The sequence below is a fragment of the Clinocottus analis genome, unplaced genomic scaffold (genome assembly GCF_023055335.1).
Source record: "Clinocottus analis isolate CAN_PGR_092001 unplaced genomic scaffold, fCliAna1.0.p SCAF_18, whole genome shotgun sequence".
Lineage (NCBI taxonomy): Eukaryota > Metazoa > Chordata > Actinopteri > Perciformes > Cottidae > Clinocottus > Clinocottus analis.
Window position 1 is genome coordinate 9,432,323 of NW_027175909.1, and position 19,653 is coordinate 9,451,975.

A 19,653-nucleotide genomic window follows, 5' to 3' on the forward strand; every position below is an offset into this window, starting at 1 on the left:
TGATTCTCCTCCCTTTGGGCCTTTGCTGTAAATAAGAGTGTGGTCTTGGTCAACCTGTGTGGTTATGAAGAAGAAAAGTTGCACACAGGCGCTTACACACACACACACACACACACACACACACACACACACACACCACTTAAAACCCCACAAGACAGGCTTTCTGTATTGATGTGCATACACTCTCCACAAACAAACATGTAGCAGTTACAGGTGATTCACGGTGGAGACTTTCTATGAAGAAAAGAGTGGTGCTTCTACAGGAAAAGTGGAGTGCAGAACTGCTCAAAACCACACTACCCGTTTCCTGTTTCTTACAGTGGACATTATTGGCAGGCTATGGATTTAGAGCTGGAACTAAACCTCACAGGTGCTTCTGTCATTACCAGACTGGACACACACAGAACAGAAACACACACTTGCTCTTGGCACTCGGTGTGTGTTTTAAAGAGAGACAGCCCGGTGTCTGTTTTAATCAGTGCCGGCCAATCTGTGTGCATACCGTGCCACCGATACCAGCGCTTGTTCATTTAAGCTGCAGATGCTTTTTATCAGTTTGAGTGAAAACATTTTATCTTAACCTGCTGAGGGTTCCTTTGAAAGGCCTTTGTTATTGCTCTGAGCCTTCCTGTGTGTGTGTAACCTGAGAGAGCTCTGCTGCCTGGCCAAGCCCAAATACACTTGTACATATGCACACACACACACACGCATACACACACAGCAGGTTCTATTTAGTGGAAATTGAGGAGTTGGGCTAAGCCCGCGTGTGAAGATTATGCCCTTGTCGTTCTCATACTGCACAAACTATATCTCACTTTGGATAAATATAAGTACATCTATTGTTTGATGCATCTTCATCTGCATTGATCTTATCAATCGACAAATACACACACTTATTTTTGCATATTTCCATGTGCGTTCTTAAGCGAGGAATTCGGGCTGCAATTAAGACATGCAGACAATATGTGTTGTATTGAGGGGATGTTTCATATCATGTGGGTTTGTAATGAGAGCCTCTGGTTGCCTACCGAGGCCATGTTAGGCAGACTATGAGGCTTATGTGTTTTTGTGGGCTAAACCACGACATATTTTTTTTAGGTTTATGCCAAAAAGTGCACTTGACTGCTTTTCCACTGGAGATGTAATGTTCAGCTTTGTGTTGCGTCGCCTTCCTCTCGACCGCACTGTTCAACAAGCTAGCTCAGATCTTTTTGTTTTGTAATTTGATAATAATCGCCTTGATTGATTAGTAACTTTTGTTTTTGTAATGTAATTATGTTATCCAAGTGAGTGGATTACAGGGACCGCCCAACATTGAATTAAAGCAACTAAGAAAGCGGTGAGGACGTTCTCATAGTGTCTGTTTCATCCATCCAGCTACACAGACAAAGACCCGGGCCTACCTGCTAAGCCCTTCTTTTGATTTGATTGGAAAATAGCCTCTGGTGGAAGCTCTGACTGGATAAGCAACAGTGTGTTGTACTCACGCCAGCTTGGAGCAAGGATGCTGGCACTCACTCCAGTGTGTTTGTGTGTGTGTGTTCGTGTGTGTGTATTTCCTATTAATTTGGCTGGCGTGTTGTTGGCACAACGGGTATGTGCGCTGGAAGTAGGGCAGAAACAAAGAAGCAGGAGGTAATAGACAACACATGGACCAGGGATGAAGGACTGAGTAAGAGCCACGTAACAGATTCTCCCTCTTTCTCTTTGTCCCTGTATTTCTCTCTCTCTTTGCTTTCTTGTTATGATTATGTCTTGATCTTTCTGCACGTTCATCATAATCGCTTCCTCTTATTTATTTTTCTTACCTTTTTGCTTCCACAAATTTACTCTCTCTCTCTAATACTTTATTTTTACGGCATTGTTTGCCTCGACGCTCACTGGATTCTTTCATTTGCACCCAAACAGAAGGATGTCTGCACTTTCTCAGTTGTACGTTGGCGAGTGTTGGAGGATGCCAATTTTTTTATATCTGTGAAGAAAAATAAATTGCGCTCACAATTGACGGACAGCTTTGATATTTAAAAATGTCCTGATTCTGCAGGATGTTCAGTGCGACGTCGCGCTGGTGATGATTCTCTGTCTCTTTCTGATCGATCAGTGGTTTTCAGTAGTTTCACTCCAGCTTTTATGATCAGTTCAGCCCGCTTGCGATCACAAAAATGTACCAGCTCCTATTCACAACTTTTTTTGAATGGAAAACCAAAAATAGAACGGTTCCATGCGGGTCCATTAGAGCCGAACCGTGATGTGTAATGGGACGGCATAATTGCTGTCGCTGTTTGTGTAGTTTGAAGAAGTTGAGGGGTTTGAACCCGGCATTGCAGTCACCAGCTGCCCATTTACTCTGCCGTCACATTACTTAATAGAGTCATCACAAACTGCCACAACATTAGATTATTAACTGTTACCTCCCTTTTAAAGTGAGTCGAAGATTTTTCATATAGAAGTCCAATGATTGATGGAAAGTGGATTTTTTCTTTCTTCTCTCTATTGAATGGAGTGGTGATACACACGTGGATTAAGAAAACATATACTGCTTCTGAGCAGATATTCTCTGTCAGCCTTCGTCAGAGTGTTCGTCAGAGCGTTCGTCAGAGCTGCCGTTTTCGTTTATCCATGTCTAAATGTGGACTGGCAGTGGTTTTATTTAGTGGTTAAGCAAGTTGATAAAGAAGAAAGGAGTGAAAGGGGCAGAGAGGAAGGACGAGAGAGAGAGGAAGTGTGGATGAAAGACTTGTCTGTGTCTGTCTGTCTGTCTCATAACAAGCTGCTTTTTGGACCAATAGAGAGAGCAAGTCCTCAGACATGAGTGAGACAGACATTTGTGCGACTGGATGCAATTATTTATTTCTATATAGTTAGTAGCTGTGACCTCTGCTCATGCGGACAAATTGGGTACGTAATTCCTAGAACCAGCACCATTTACAGAGATATTTTAAACTAGATTAATTAATAAGCAGGATTAAGGATAATTGAGCACAGAATGTACCATTTCAGTTCTTTGGTTGATGTAATTTATTGTTTATGATAATTCTGTTGTCTCTTTTATCTGAATGATTTTATTTGTATGTTAGTAATCTTATCTCTTTTTTTAAGTTATTTGGGCATTTCTGCATGGTGGTGAGCGTGTGTGAAGCTGCCATCTTGACCAACACGCCCATGGAAATGAGATTCTAAATCTCAATGGAGTTATCCTGGATAAAGAAAGGTTGAATAAAATAAAAAGATCATGAACACAGGATACCCTGATCCACTCGTCTCACTGGGTAATTTCCTGAGCATGCGCTCCTTCTGAAGCACCGCGTTGGCCCGTAGTGGTCATAGTGGTCATAGTGGCTCCAAGGCCTCCAGTCCGTCAAAACAATGGGCAGACTTTTTCCGTCATTGTGAAAACAAATCCAATCAATGACGGAATATATTTGGTTTACTCAGCCTCTCTCGTATTTCACATTGAACCAACTAACTAACTATTCTACTTTTCATTTGTGAGAGGAAGAATGTATTGTTTCATAGTCCTGCATTAAATCACGTCCAATAAGACGACCAGTTGATTTGACATGTACATTGTATGTCATCACCATTTGGTTATACTGTGTAGAGGTTCGATGCATCATGTTAAACCAAAGGTGCATAAAAACAATATGACACAGAACAGGAAGCAGAGATCTCATTATTTTTGCTGTGCATATAACAGAAAGCCGCAATCCTAAGTAACTGGCATGTACAGTTAATGTAGCACCTTTTTCAGTACGAATTACAAATTACACCCCTCCTGAGGTTGTGTTTTGGTTGTGCAAATGGAAAATATGACAGAACCACTTTGTGTATTGTAGCAGATATTTTAGGCAGCCTGTAGAGTTTTTGATAGCTCGCATAAAGTGTAACTTGATAGTCCAGGTTGTGTAATTTGTGTGCATGTGATGCGTGCACAGTCTCAAATCTGTAGTGCGGGCTCACTCTTGCACTGTGAAAAGTTCCCTAAAAAAAAAACATTCATTGTCTTATAAAGAAGAACTATAGTGCAGAACTTTATGTGCAGTATAACTTAAACGGAAGACAAAGATCCACATGTGCACAGTCGCGATCAGGAGCATCACCATCAGGCCTGACTGTCTGATCTACACTCTTTAATTAAATTACTTTTGTTTATGTTGATGAATTGTAGATGAATGGCGATGATAAACTTAAGTTGTGTTTCAGGAAAGGGACCTTTTTTTCGTATTTAATTTGTCAGGCCTGGTAGAGGAGGCAGAATATTCTGTTGAAAGCCGAGCGGTGAAGTAAACTGAAGCGTAATGAAATGAGTGTCCACTGCAGCTGCATTTTTGGTGTTTTATGAACCCATGAGGGTTGGGCAAGGCATGTGCATGACACATAAATAAAGAAATCCATCAATCATTCATTCATACGCATCAGATGTTAAGTCTTAGTGACACAGGATATTGGACTGTTTCCGAAATTGTTAATATCCTCCTGCATAAGGCGATCAACTAGTCCGCTGTATTGTAACATTCCATGTTGTGTCTAGGAGACTTTGATGGGATCTACTGTACCTCTCAGCTCTGTCCACCTGCTAAATCCATACTCGATAACACCACAGAGATAGCGATCAGCTGAGCTATGCTATCTAGCCCGGGCGGGTTTCAGTTGGGAGATGGATTTAGAGAGGAGGGAGGGCCCGGACTCTTTGCCGTGCTGGAATCAGAACTTCCATGTTGGAAATCCCATGTTAATGAAAACACTATCCTTGGCGGGTGGCTGGTGTTGATATCCATTCAGTGCAGTTCCCAGGATTTCTCACACTTTCACGTTGTTTGCTCTTCCCTCGCTCCGCTTCCTTCTTTGGCTGTGTAGAAAAACCACTTCAAATGGTGCCGGCTACACTTTGTACCCTGCCTGGCACTTACTACGCTCTTTTTTTTTTCTTTCTTCCTCCCTCATTTATCCTCCTCCTCCTCTCCTGATCTCCGTTGCTGACTCTCATCTCTGTATCAACATCAAACCCCTGATCTGGTACAAACGTTCAAAGACTCTAACAGTTTGTTTCCAACATCTTTGTCATCGTCTCATTCCTCTACTCTCTGTTTACTCTGGGATTTGTGTTAGAAAATGCATTTCGGGATGGCTAATCCCACCATGTTTGATTTCTGCGGCAGTGTGATGGCTTCCAGCTGTGCTCTGCGGCATATTTGTGTGAAGAGCGATCTTCGAAAACAAGTTTTGTCTGTGGTATAAATCAGACCGTTAATGCTGTGCTGGCTCGGCGCACGGTCTCTCTGCTTACATGGTGGCCCTGTGTGCGTGTCGGTGCGTGTGTCTGTGTGTGTTTGGCAAAACTGAGTGATGATGTTTTTACACCACAATCAAGCCTGTTTGCAAAACTTTAAATCAAATATCGTCAAGTGCCAACAAAGCATATTGCAAATTTGAGTATGCAGCATAACCTTTTTATTTTTTTTATTTATTTTTTACTTTTGTTCTCTGTATTTTGATAGTATTGATCATATTTAATTCATTCTGGACACTAGGCAGTGCTCGCAGCTGTGTGCCAGCACAGGCCCAGCATGGGGAGATCGGGGTGTGTTAACCTGCCGCTTTTTAAAGAATCTAAACAGTGTTCTTCATTATCTGCACAACAGTCGCTGTAGAAACAGCGAGCGTGGCTCTGTCCAGAGATAACAAAAAGAAAACCTGTCTACCTTAGCAACCTCACAGAAACCTAGAAACTTGCTAGAAATCACTGCGCCCAGCAGAGAAATAGACAAACCCAGACGAGCTCTCTCCCACTGTTTTTCCATTCTTTATGCTGAGCTGAAGGCTGATTTATACTCGGGTTTTACACAGAGACGCAAGCCCGCAAGACACGCATGGCCGCCCTTGCGTGGTCAAATCGGCCATTTTGCGTGCTTGCGTGCTTCACCCCAAATTTCTGACTATCCGTCAAAGCAACGCAAGGCTGTGATTGGTCCGCTAACCACATCCTTTCTGAGTCTCGCATTTCCGTTTCATAGCATAATACCGCTGTTTTTAAAAGCCACAGCAGAAACCCGAACAATAGATCCGGTTGAAGAACGTTTGGCTGAAGAGGTCCACAAATATGAGCAGTGATATAACCCGTCTGATGGAGTATAAGGACACGCGGATGGCGGTGAATTCCTGGAGGGAGATATCGGTGAACGTCGGTGTGCAGGTCGACTCTAAACGGTCGTTGCGTCACCTGCTGTTCTGGAGTATGGAAAACGCACGGGAACTATAAACCAAAACGAGTGCGTCAATCTGACTGCGTGGCCAGCCGCAGTTGTAGTATAGAGTATAATTCACCCTTAAGATGGGACAGCAAAAAGTAGCTTATAACTATATATGGCTTCATATTTAATGTTTGGGTCATCCTTCACCTGCTGTTGATGAAATGGTGTCTGTTTTTCTGGTGATTTGGAGTATTTGTTTTTAACATGTCTTTTTCCATGGAGAAGTTCATGGAACAGATTTTCTAGTGAACTGGCATTCTTCAAACTCTCTGTATCTCATTGTCTGAAAGCTTCTCTCAGCAATTCAGGCAAAGGGCTCTCAGAGTTTCTAGAGTGGCAGCTTTGTTTGTCCTTAGGCCCCTGCCATTAGGAGAAGTGAAACGTATATTAACAGTGTTCTTTAAACACTCTTGACCCCTGATGTCCCCACTGAAGTGGCTCGACTCGGACCCCTAATTGCTTCTCACCAACAATGACAGCGTTCCTCAGCTGAGAGGGCTTGTTTATTATAGTAAAGTCAAAGTTATTTCCGTGCTCTTTGATTCTCCACAGCCTGCAGTCGGCTTAGTCTGGAAACAAGCTCTTAGTCCTGCGGTGCTTGTGTTCTGTGGCTTTAACTGGGATTTATGACAACACGCATAACAAGTGTTTGTTTTCTGCAGTTACCTTGACAGTATTTTGTAACACAGTCCTAATGGCGTGGACTTGTGCATGTGTCTGTGTCCTCAACACGTCTGTTTGGTTTCCTGTTTGTCGGTGTGCGCATGCATATTTGTGCACTTAACATACATTTAGGCACGGCTGCATGCCCACCATGACTGTGATTTCTTTTTAGTTTGTGCATATGTTCGTGTTTGTTCGAGGAGCTTTTCAAGAGGAGCCATCCAGCTTTAGGAGCCAGATGTCAGAGGTCGTTCCACGTTAGTGCCATCTATCAATCGCAGGTCTTGCGTAACTCTCCTGCTTCTTTGTCTCTAAAGGAAGTGGATTAGAGGCCGTTTTCTGAGTTGGGACCTGAGATGATTAGTTAGGCCTGTTTAGAATGCATGCGCTCACAGATGCATACAAACATGCACTCAAAACAGACATCCTGGCTGGGAGAATAGACAGTTTGTTTTTAAGAGGCTCGTTATGTCAGTCTCTGACAAATCATCGCAAATGAGATAATCCCATAATGTTCTTTGTTTGATGCTGGCACATCAGGCAACACTCTTTCCTACCTGCAGGTCAGAGTTGCTGGGACGTACTCAAAGTAACCAGGAACTTTGACTGTTCCATCAAAACACCACCAAGAAAGTATAAGACCTCCAGGTGGCGTTTAGTGATCTGCCAAATGTGCTGTTTTGACCAGAATTTGCTGGTGTTTGGAGCAAGTTATGTTTATTTATATAGTCCAATATTACATACGATGTACCAATAGAGAATGTAGTCCAGATCCAGCTTAAAATTTCAAAGATGAGGGGAAAGAAACGTTGCTTAAGCACAAAATAAACAAGTCAAAGAGTCTGCAGCCTCATGCTAGGGATGCGTGAGTGTGGACTTGTTACGCTCCACAGTGGAATGAGATGTTTTGCGGGTATTTTGTCAAAATACAAAGGTTCAAATGTTGACCTGGAGATGGCACTGGCGGGAAAGTCAAGGGATCAACAAATTCTTTAGGATCTCTTGTCATTTCCAAGACTAAAAAATGGAGAAAGCATCAAGAGGAAATTCACAAAACCCACCACTCTCCATAGAGAGCTTCGAGGGTGAATGTCAAGACCGAAGAATGAATGGAATGTGCAACCGTTGGTCGATATTTAAAATACAATGATCATTAACCCGCACTCTCTTGGTTAGGAATCCTCTTGGTTAGAAAGTTTGTTTACTCTAGTCAATAGCCTCTTCTCTTTTGATTTCCAATCCTTAACTCTGCCAAACAAACATTGAACACAGACTCATTGTCCTCTTTGTGGAGAAACTCTGTTTTTACAAATCTGTTGATTAATACAAGTAATCGATTAGTCGTCAAAACCATACTAGTCTTAGAATTTCATTGGTTTAGGACAACCAATTATTGACATCAATCATTGTACTCCTAAAGCTTTAAAAACACATTTCTCAGTATTCGGTCATTAAATGGTTGATAGAACAAGTTAATTTATTTAATAATGTATGTGTCATCACAACCAACCAACGGAGAACTTTCATGCCTATTTGGTTCCACAAACTTTACCCTGAACTTTGCCACCTCGCGGTCAAAGATACATATAGTAATTGGTAGTTTCCATCAACTGAACATACACATTTGTGTGCATATACACTCACAGACAATGTCAGAAGTTGGAAATTATTAGAAATTTGATATATGCAGGCATATATCTCTTTACAAGGAAAGACTGAGAGAGAGAGCGTCTGTTTCCTCCAGCGCCATCAAAGGGCCTCACCCTCGGCTGGAGGCCTGACAGCTCGCAATGGATGAACCGAGCGGAGTGCCTGCTGATCAGACAGCATGATTACACCATACATCACGTGCTCCCAACCACAGGCCTTTTTGCTGCCCAAATGAACCAGCATACCGGACCATTACACACACACACACACACGCACACACAAAAGTTAATATCTATTCAAGCACAAGCAGTCCTTCACTCACAGTTTGAAAGAGATTATGAAAGAAGCTGTGTTTTCATCACATGTACTCATTTTCAAACTTCTGAAACAGGATTCTTGTTTCCAAACAATGATATTCTCACCCTTTAAAAGCCCCTCCTCTTTCTTTCTTTCTCTCCTTAATGTTGAAGTCTGGAAAATTTATTGGAGATTAACTTGTCAGAGAAGGCTTTTTCCACGGCTAACTTTACTACATCCATCATTCATACACATAACAGATTGCATTCCACAATTTATCACTGTGGGCCCATCTCCTCACCAGCAGGTGGGTGGCTGGGTGTGTGTGTGCGTGTGTGTGTGTGTGTGCATGTACACGCATCAGTAAGTGTGTCTTCTTGCGTACAGAACATCACATTTGTGCATATCTTTGCATGCACAGGTTCATACGTCTGTATGTTTGCACATGTTATGATGGGCCTGTGTCGTAATGGGCAGAAAGACAATGTGTCTGGCAGGCCGTAGCACGCACGCATGCACACGCACACCCACTTTTCCACACATGTTCATAACTCACAGAGAGATGCACACAACTTGCTCTGGAAGCTTTCAGTCACAGGCCATAGACAGCTGCCTGTATGCCTGTGTGTGCATGTGCATATCAGCGTGTATTGCCAACAAATTGTCAGGTATTGTTGACTTGGTCCGGTGAGAAAAGTTACTATGCTCAAAGGAAAATACACACACGGACACATGCTTTTGTGTTGACACATGAATATGTTGTTGCTCAGTAGAAGGTAGGAACTTCTTGCCCCTCAGAAAAGCAAAAACACACAGTCAAACCAACACCCCCCCCCATTATACAAAAATTCAACAGACATCAAAATTGAAATGTCTTCCACACATTTTTCTGTGTTAGCTGTTATGGAAATAATTAATTGATCAACAAAAGTATGTAAAAATGCATTCATCATTTATCATGGTTACATCATGGTATTTCTTTTGTTTATTTTGGGTGTAACAAATTCCACTAGTCATGGCTCAGAAGCATTTTATATGCCTGACTTGTCTGAGAATATTAGAGTGTTGTCCATTTGTAAAGAAGTAGCTGGAAGCTGTGTCACGTCCAGAGCTATATGCTTCTATACCTGCCAGCTTACGTCTTCCATTTGCTCTTTGATGTGTAATATGTGTGATGTGTCTTTGCTCTTGTTCCTTCGGTCCTTTGTGTTTCTGCATCAGTCAGATATTTTTCTTCTTTCAGTTCTCATAGTTATTTTTGCCATTTATTAAGATGCCTGCAGCTGTCCTGGGCATAAGTAGGCCAGGCAAACGCATGCACTCGCATACACAGGCGAGTGAGAGCCAGTGAGAAGTAGGGCAGACAAGCAGGCAATCTTACCAAAGCCCTTGGATCTCAGGAGCAGTCTGTCCCAAAGGAGCATCATGTCATAACAGTCCTGATTGCACAGCATTTAGGAATGCCTGCAGAGTTAACCTCTCAATGATGAGGGGTCGGCAGTGATGTCATCACTACCCCCTCTGGTGTCCCCCCCTCCTCCCCAATCACACATACACACCCTTACATTCATTCCCCTCCATTGCCAACTCTGTATAGTGTGGGGTAATTGTCCACAAATGCTCTGTGGTGGCAATTAGACATGCAAGATTTACTCTCAAGCCAACCACTTCCAAAAACACAAGACTGTATCCCAATGAAAACTTTACACGCTTCAGTTCTCTTGTCTTAAGTGCTTTGATCGATCTTTTCCTGTATTTACTTTTGAGGTTACTCAGTTTGGCCACCTTTGCCCCCTCTTCCAGGTGCAGTACAGTGATGCGCAGAGTGGGAAGGATTTCGTGACCTATCTGACCCTCTCCCCTGTGCAAATGACTTTCCACGGTACCGGGAGCACCCTCCAAGCCAGCCATGACCAGGTGTGTGTGTGTGTGTGTGTGTGTGTGTGTGTGTGTGTGTGTGTGTGTGTGTGTGTGTGTGTGTGTGTGTGTGTGTGTGTGTAGGTGTGTGTGTGTGTGTGTGTGTGTAGGTGTAGGTGTGTGTGTAGGTGTAGGTGTGTGTGTAGGTGTAGGTGTGTGTGTGTGTGTGTGTGTGTGTGTACTATTGAAGGGAGGGTGAGTGTCACACTTGTTCAATGCACTATTGTGATCGATATCAGATATAGATCAAAGTGGATGTTACTCCAGCATAAGATGATCTGAAAATCAAAAGATATAAAGGTATCAGCAATTTCAATGGCTGTGCATGAAGCTGGCTGCAAACACGTCATACAGTTTCTGATTAATACATAAATGCATAACATTATTCAGCTGCCAATCAATTAGACCTGATGATTGTCCCATACCATTTATTTGTCTGACATAAATATGTGCAATAAATTAATGTTTTGTAATAAAGTTATATAAAGATAAAGGTACTTAACAGATGAATAACTGCATTATTATTTTGGATGCAAGTACAGAAGTGTATTGGTAAAAAAAACATCGATGCACTTGAAAATGAAAACGCATAAAACTGAAAAATGAAATTGCCATCTAGAAATAATGTATTGCTGCAGCGTACTGCACGGCCGTTTCTTTTTCCCAGCATCAGTACAGTAAACAACGCCGCCCATATGTCTGCGGCAACCCAACGATGGCCGATTGTATCAGGCGGGCTTTAGTTCTGCTTATCCTTGTTCAGTGAAGTGTAACATGTAGTGTATATAGTGTAGTGTATAGGGTATGTTGTGTCTCTGTGGGATCTCATCCTCTAATTAACAGAGAAGCCTCAGCTCTGTGGCTTTATTATTAATCACCAGGGCGTCAGAACCACCTGTGATAATTACCACTTATTGCATTTCTCCTTGAAAAGCCTCTCCCGCCAGTTCTCTATGATTTTCAATCCATCAAAGTAATCTGTATTCTAAAAAAAATTGTGGCGTACCCTTCTTTCTCTCTCCCTCCCTCTCTAGTTTCCTCAGTCACTCACTTACTCTCACGTACTCCTCATATTCAGAAGGAGGCTCTTTGTCTTGTGTAGACCAAGCAGAAAACCAGTTGCTTACATTCTATCACCTAAACATGGGACACCCCTTTATTTAACAGTCTTCAAAGCTTTAATAAAGAGCTGGCCCAGCCCTGAATGGGACAGCTGACAGGGGGCTAGTGCCGCCACCACTAACTGAGAGCCAATATAGGCCAGGCAGGTCTGCGTCCTCGGGACCTGTTGTTGCCAGGAGCACTGGGGCATGACCGACTGTTGGAGAAGGCCTTTCTTTTACTCTTCTTAGTACAGTGAGGAGTATGACCACAAAGGGAACAACTAACAATAAGGGGTCACCCTCAGCAGCCCCCAAACCCCAACACTTGTTGAACAAAGTACGCCTGAAGCCGTCACACATTTGGTCAACTTTGCAATGATGCTGCATGGATACCGCTGGTTGGGAGGATGGGCATGTTGTCGACGTACTAACACAGCATGTGGAGTTACCTCTGATTTTATTGTGTCGGTTGCCTCTGATCAGATCGATCTCTCGTGTCCCTGAGTTGCCAATTCATAGTTGGCTGGAGATGCACATGATTCTCATTCCTCATGTTCGCCTTGGCACACACAGACACACCTTTTTTTTGTGTAATTTTGTCAATCTGATAAGATGGAGCAGGGGATTGTGTGAAAGTGATAAAAAAAAAAAACCTTTACTGGGGCCTTTCGGTGTTGCTGTACACCCATACACAGTAGTGACTCCGCTGAGTTTTTATTGTACGTCTTTGTGGGAATTTCCTGCTGTGTTATCTGCGCTGCCATAGAGGTTTATGTCAGGTAGACCGAAGCAATTGATTAAGATCAACAGCCGAAGGGAAATCCTCTTCACACCTCTCTCCCCATGATGAATACAGTAAAGATGTGATGGTTCTTAGTGTTCTTGTGTTTGCTTATGGTTTTGTCTTTCTGTGGCAACACAAGCAAGTCCTTACTGGTTGTTAAGTCTTTGTTTTGGCGTCAGAGGTACAACAAAAACATGTTGGGCTGTACATGTACCTATAAGAGTATTAGCAATTGATTATCACACTTGATTAGCCGCCCTGTGAAATGAGTATACAACAATAACAAGAACACACACGGTGTAATCTGATCAGGTAATATGCATGTCTTCAAATTGTGTTGTTTTAGTTCATGGGTCACTCCCACCCCTGGGTGCTCCGTTCTCCTTCTCGGCCCCTGTATGGGTTGCACGAGGTATTCTTATATCCATTATTAAATGTGTGTTGGGTCGCCAGTCATCTCATCATTCGGGTGAATTCTTCATAACCTCAACAGCCACCTTTTGACACCCTCTCTTGCTGCATGTCTTACCCCACTCCCTCTCTCTATGTTTCTAATATCGTAAATTTAATGAATAATAAAGTATAAATAAATTACAAGTCTTAAGTAAAAAAGGAATGCAAGTTCCCAGTAACTCTTTGCTAGTTTCAAACCGGTGATTCACTAAATTGGGTTGCACCATTAATACTTAAAAAATTTAATGAATATATCTATTGCATCATGGAGAGCTATCTAATCAAAAGCAACCAGCTGTGTGAAAACAAAATATCTGCCCTCTGCTGGGTGCGCCTCTCTTTTTTATTTATATATATATATATATATATATATATATATATATATATATATATATATATATATATATATATATATATATATATATATATATATATATATATATATAAATGATGTTTCAATTTCAATGTTTCAGTTGGTTTAGTGTATCTGTGTGTAAGAAGTGTTCGGTGTGAAGCAACCCATTTTTGTTTATTTATATGTACATTTACACTTGAATTATAACTAAGTTTAAACTCCAGAAAAAAGTAAAAGCAACTAGCTACAGACAAACCAGGTCAGGTCCCCAGTTAGCGCGGTGTTAAATAACACTTCAAGTGAGTCTTGACATAAATGGAGGTGTATAACTTTAACATAAAGGATCAGATGTTAAAGCTACAGAGGTGGTGAACTGAGAGTAAAACCGCCGTACGGCCTCCTGTTGAACAGCAAACATTACTGATCGAGAGCAGAGGTGTCGTCGGTGTAATTCTTTCGATGGCCTGCTCTTTATCAGCAAGTGCAAATACACACAGAAGCACCGCCACCGAAACACACACCGCAGTGCCATAATCCTTGGCCTTGTGTAGACATTCCTGGAGGGCCTGTATGTGTGAGAGATATACAGCTGAGTGCTCTTTCTGACCTTCTGTGCCATCCATTCGGTGCCATCTGCCAAACACATGTGAGCCCGCAGGCTGCTGGGCTCGCTGGAAGTCGCCTGGAGCCAAAGATGTTTGTCAATATGTTCTACACTTTGACTCAAACTTATTTTGCTGATAGTTTCAGCCTGAAGTCGCAGTATGTTTAATTACTATCTCAAACCAAATGGATGAGCGGGAAGAATATACAGCGTTGGCAGCTTTTTGACCAATTAAAAGCACTGTGCAAACGACGTGTAACTCAGCTTTTTGAATGCTTTGTCTAAAGCCTGTCTCGTGTTTTCAGTTCCCATATTTAGCTGCTGGTTTATTTTTAGGTAATCTCTTGTTTGAAGCGCCTTTCAAACTAACAACTAATTAGTTACTCCGTGACCGCAAACGTCCAGCTTGTCTCCCTCTGCTCAAACTCTCTGAAGGTCGTATCAGTTTTGCTCAGTTAAATACTCACTCACTCAATTGATATCTGCCATGAAAGGCCATGGCATTGGGATATATTTAGACATTTTTTCGCCAGCGCTAGATGCTTTTTCGACAGACTTTTTTCTGTTTGTTCTGCGGAGCTGAAGTAACTCTCTGGCAGTCCCTCTGTGGCGGCAGTGGGACACCAGGGGGGCCGAGGCCCACTGCGCTGTGTGTAAGGTGTCGCTGGTCCAACATGAGCGGCCTGCAATCGAAGATGACAGGGTGACTGTTGTCTGCCACCAGACTCTGTGTGTGTTTGTCTCTGTGTGTGTGTCTGTGTGTGTCTGTGTGTGTGGGTGTGTGTGGGGTAGCTTTGCGTGCAGTAATGTCCTCAGCTGAGCCACCCCGCGTCCCAGGGGCCCTGTCTCCCACATTTTCAGCTGTGGCTGCTTGGGTTTTCTGCAGCAAGAGCACATCTTTGCTGATTTGATGTGACATGTTGGACGTAGTGTATCGGGATTAAAATGTGTTTTAGACATGCTTTCAGGTAATGAGGCCCACTTTCTGAAATGTCTTAAAATGTCTGCTCTTTGGTGTGCCTCTGGTGTGCTTGTAAATGATATTTTTCCTTCTTCTCCTTGTAGTTTGGAGTCTCGCTAAGCAAAATTCAAGTTTTCACATGCTTGCTCAGCATTTTATAATGCCAGATTCACAAACATTCACCCTGTACCATGCCGTCAATCTCCACAATCCTCCCTACAGGAAAACAACACTCAACAGCTCTGCTGAAATTAATTGGGCATCTGACCTTGTCCCTGGTATGTGGACTCTTGCTGCCAGCAGAGTTACGATGAGGACACAGAGGATGAAGGAACAGGACCAGAGGGGAGTGAAAATGAGGACCACTAGTGAGGAGTCCAATTATTGATATGTTGAACACATTCCTGCCTTCATTCAACAATTGTCTTGTTGAAAATAAATAAGAAATGACACAAAAAAGAATAGACAGTAGGAGAGTGCGTTGGCAGCAAGAAGACAGACATAGCTGGTTCATGGCGTGGTGACTGCTGGGATGGTCTTCAGAGATCCCCCATGGAGCTTAGGAGAACAGCAGGAGAGGGAGCTGCAGAGGGGTGGAGGTTGTGCAGGCCTTGTGTTTGAAGTCTTCCTTCCCGACTGGGGCGCAGACGTTACCCCAGGCTGGGCTTCCTCTCAGGGGGTCCGGCAGGAGTGTTACCCAACCAGGCAGCTGTCGGACAGCCTCTCCTCCCTTCTTATCTGTCTTGGCCGTCTCCTCTTTATGTGCCAGTGTTGTGAAGCCAAACACAGCACCTGGACGTATCCTAAATCACTGTATGTGGGGGACCTAATCTGCATTGACATGGCCTGAAGGTTTTCAATGAATATGGAGCAGACGTTTGTGACGACACTGAAGACTTCAGGGATGTTTAAACCTCCTGGTGTGTCAGAATTTAATGTTAAATTAGGACACAGGCTTCATCAAGGCAACTAGAAGCTCAAACCTAAGACTTGTTCGAGTTTATCAGTAGCTGTATGTCCGTAGTTTTAGTTTTCCCCCTGAACTCCCACTTCTTCAGGGGGTAACGTACCAAAAGCTTCAAAAAATATGGTACATATTTGACAGTAATAAAGTCACAGTAAAGTTGATGATCCTAAGCTTTGGTCTGCATTCATCTGTTTAGCTGAGCATGTTTAAAAGATCCTAAGCTACATGGCATCAGGTCCAAAATAACAGTTAAAGCTCAGCCTGCAAACAATTGTCTTCATGTAGATTGAAATTTAGCATTTAGAGTAAATGTATTGCACATGTTTAATTGCTTCAGTTAATATACATTTTAGGAAGATGACTATAGATCCTAAACCTGTTGCTGTTAGTGTTGTATTCGTGTGTACAGCTCACCTCGCATTCACCCCCTCAAAGATAGTAGCTTTTGTAGGGATTTTTAATTTAAATATTGCACATTAAAAAGGGAAGTGTGCTGTCAAGTGTAAAAGCAAAGCATGTACTATTTAACTTGAGAGGCCTTCGTTCTGTGAGTTGAGGCTGGAACAGTTAGAAATGAATCCCTATTTGAGCTTGAGCTCTTCTTTAAGTGAAACATGAATATTGTAAGGCCAAATGCGTGCCAGAATATAGCTTGTAGTTTTGAACATTTTTGGAAAATTGTCTGATATAAATAATTTTTGGGATATTTACCACTTTAGTTCACGGTTTTGAAATTACTTAAATATAATCAGATGGGTTTGATGCACATGTTTGCAGAGCTCTCATTCTTCACTTAAATGAGCGAGCTCACATCATAAAGAACCAGGAGTCCGCCAGTCACAGAGACCTCCCCTGCTACCCCTCAACACCACCTTTTGAAGGGCGCTTGTGCCTTGCTTCCCTCCCCAACACCACCTCACCCAGCACTCCCACTGTCAGACCCACCCGACCCCTGCTGCTCCTCTTACCCAAACCCACCCGGTTTCCGCCCCGGAGAGGACAGAGTGAAGCATCCACAGAGCGATCCATCACTCCCGTCTGTCTTCCCGTATGCCCTCCTCAGGAAACACCTTTCAGACCAGGAGATTAGAGTGTGACGAGAGAGGAGAGGAGCAGTGAAAGAATGATAAAGGAGGAGGCCGAGGTGGTAAACGATCCAGAGCGGCAGCGAGAGAGAAAGAGAGAGAGAGAGAGAGGGGCCACTGGAGAAGACGAACTGAAGAGAAATTGATTGAGTGGGGATACATGAGATTGATGAGGACAGGGAATGAGAAAATGGGAGATAGATGTGACTATCTTTTTTTTTCGTCTTCTTCTTAGCGCACTAGGGGAAGCAGCGTCCAGTGGGGAGAGAATAAACATGAACTTGCCCATTAGCGGACGTGTCGATAGCTCCAAGTGGCCCCTTGGAACATCAGCATGTCTATTAAGGGCTGACATAGTGTGGAACTGAACACACACACACATGCCAACACTCTTCGGCATATTTACTTTTAACATGATCTGAAAGAAAAGCAACAAACTAGAAGGAGTCGTTGGGTTGTACTGTTTTAGAACACGGCGTCATGGCTCCTTTTAAAACATGCGATTGTTTACGTTAATGTGATGTCAATTTAACATGTTAGTCTTGTGTCTGAAAAAGCACTCGGATCACTTTTACGGGAGGGGGGGAGAATGACGGCAATGTTACGAGGTCAGACCTTGACACATTTTCATATCGCTTACGACACAATTGAGTCAAATTCTGAAGTAAAGGCCGTCAGATTAACTGCAGCAGCACTAACTAAAACATGAAGACAAGCATCAGTTGAATAGACACTGTGCAGGAGATCTTTTTATGTTGTTGGTGTCTTTCTTCTCATATCTGTATCATATTTTCCCATTGTGGTGCGACTGTCACAGTCAAATTTTCAGTGTTCATTCATGCCAGTCTTTTCTTACTATTGATTACACAATCTACTTAATGTATTATTCATATGAGGATATTTCATTTATAATTATACAAAATGGAGAAAATTCAGTAAATCTTTAATCTTAAAAAGCTGTAAGCATCAATTAAATATACATATTTTTTAACTTAACGGTCAAAAATTAAAATAGGCATTGAAAACATTTCTGTCACTTTTATTAACAAATAGTTTTTGCATTAGGTAAAGGGTCGGTTCAATAAAATTACAAAAATAACGTAGTTTTAGTAGTAGTTTCTAGCCATGCAGATCATTGTATCTGCTTTAACCCCAGTACAACAGAGATGAATAGAGTTGTGTTTGTGGTGCCCAAAGCAATGGAATTTGACATTTAAAATATTCAATAGCAAAATTTCTTTCCTGATATATATTAATATAATAACCCAGAGCATTCTGTTCACATTTGCTAAAGGGAACTGTTTATACTGTGTGAAAACATAGAGAGTAGTGTCATGCTGCATGAACAGTGTGACCTAAGTCTGACGTGTCGTACACATAAATACATGACTTTACTCTTTGAGGTCCAGATGCACTCAACAAGCATCAAAGAACTAGCAGCAACGAAGACCGCCTTTGTCTTGGCAAAAAGTTGCACTTGAACACACCATAAAGCCAACAGTCAACTGACGTTTAGCTTCTTGAAAAGGAGAAGAGCCCTCTGTCTGTTTTGTGTTCTCCTTTGCGTGCTTTTCTTGCTTCAGTTTGTCTTCTCGCTTAAGCTGAGCAGCCAACCGGAGTTATTTCTCTCCGTCGGTCGATCCAATCAATCGTTGCAGGTCAAGGCCGCGTAGCGCCAACGATCCCGTATAAAAGCTAGGACCACAAACGTTTCCCAATGGTCCACATCGGCCGACTGTCGACCAAGTATGTCAGAGCCTAGTGGCCTGCAGGTACTCCCCTGCTTACCAATGCTTACCATACTGTGTAGTCAACACTTTATAACTTAATAGGTGACTTATTAAAGAACTTAACCCACTTTAAAGGATGATTCAGCAGGTTGCCTCACAAGAATGTGCTGGCTAAGCAGATGATAACAGATGATAACTTCTGTCCTGCCTAAAACAAAACTGAAATGTCTGCGTCTGCTCTCCTGGCTGTTGGCATGCGTTTGTAAAATATGCGTTAGAAAGTAACTTGACCCTTTTAAGTTGTCAGAGATGAGTTAAATTGTCAGACACTCAAATATATGGTGAGCATGACGGATAGTGTTACACTACGTGCCAATTTAGATTAAAATCCTTAACGTGGCGTTTCTCTGAAAGCTGCATTGAGATGTGACGCACGTGTCCACCATACACTCAAGTGATGGTTTTATTTTATATTTGTGGCTTTATCATCATTCTAATGAGATGTTATGTTTTTTTATTTTATTTTGTGTAAATAGCTAGATCTGTTAAGGACTAGAAGTGATGACAGGAAATGTAATTTGTATCTATATTTATGTGTCTACACATGAATTGCTTTCTGGCTCCTGTCAGACCAAGATGATTGCTCTGAGGCAACCAAAGGTGTTACCTTCATTATCACCTCCATGCTAAGAGGAGCAAGATGTTTTAGCAGTGGCCTTGCAACCTTCAGTGCTGTTAGGCGCTGTGTGTGATTTCCCACACACACAAATTTGGCATGGATAAAGGTTTCCTAACTAATCACACCTCTTTTCACTCATCACCCCCGTGGGAGG

The 19,653-nt window shown here is 42.4% G+C and overlaps 1 protein-coding gene across 1 annotated transcript in view; it reads left to right on the top strand.

Annotated features, from left to right (window-relative positions):
• The window catches only part of stau2 (staufen double-stranded RNA binding protein 2), a 77,503-nt gene that overhangs the window by 41,983 nt on the left and 15,867 nt on the right, over positions 1-19,653 (top strand). The window contains exon 13 of the mRNA XM_068582033.1: positions 10,665-10,778. Coding sequence (XP_068438134.1) covers positions 10,665-10,778 — 114 coding nt within the window. The remainder of the gene's footprint in view (positions 1-10,664; positions 10,779-19,653) is intronic.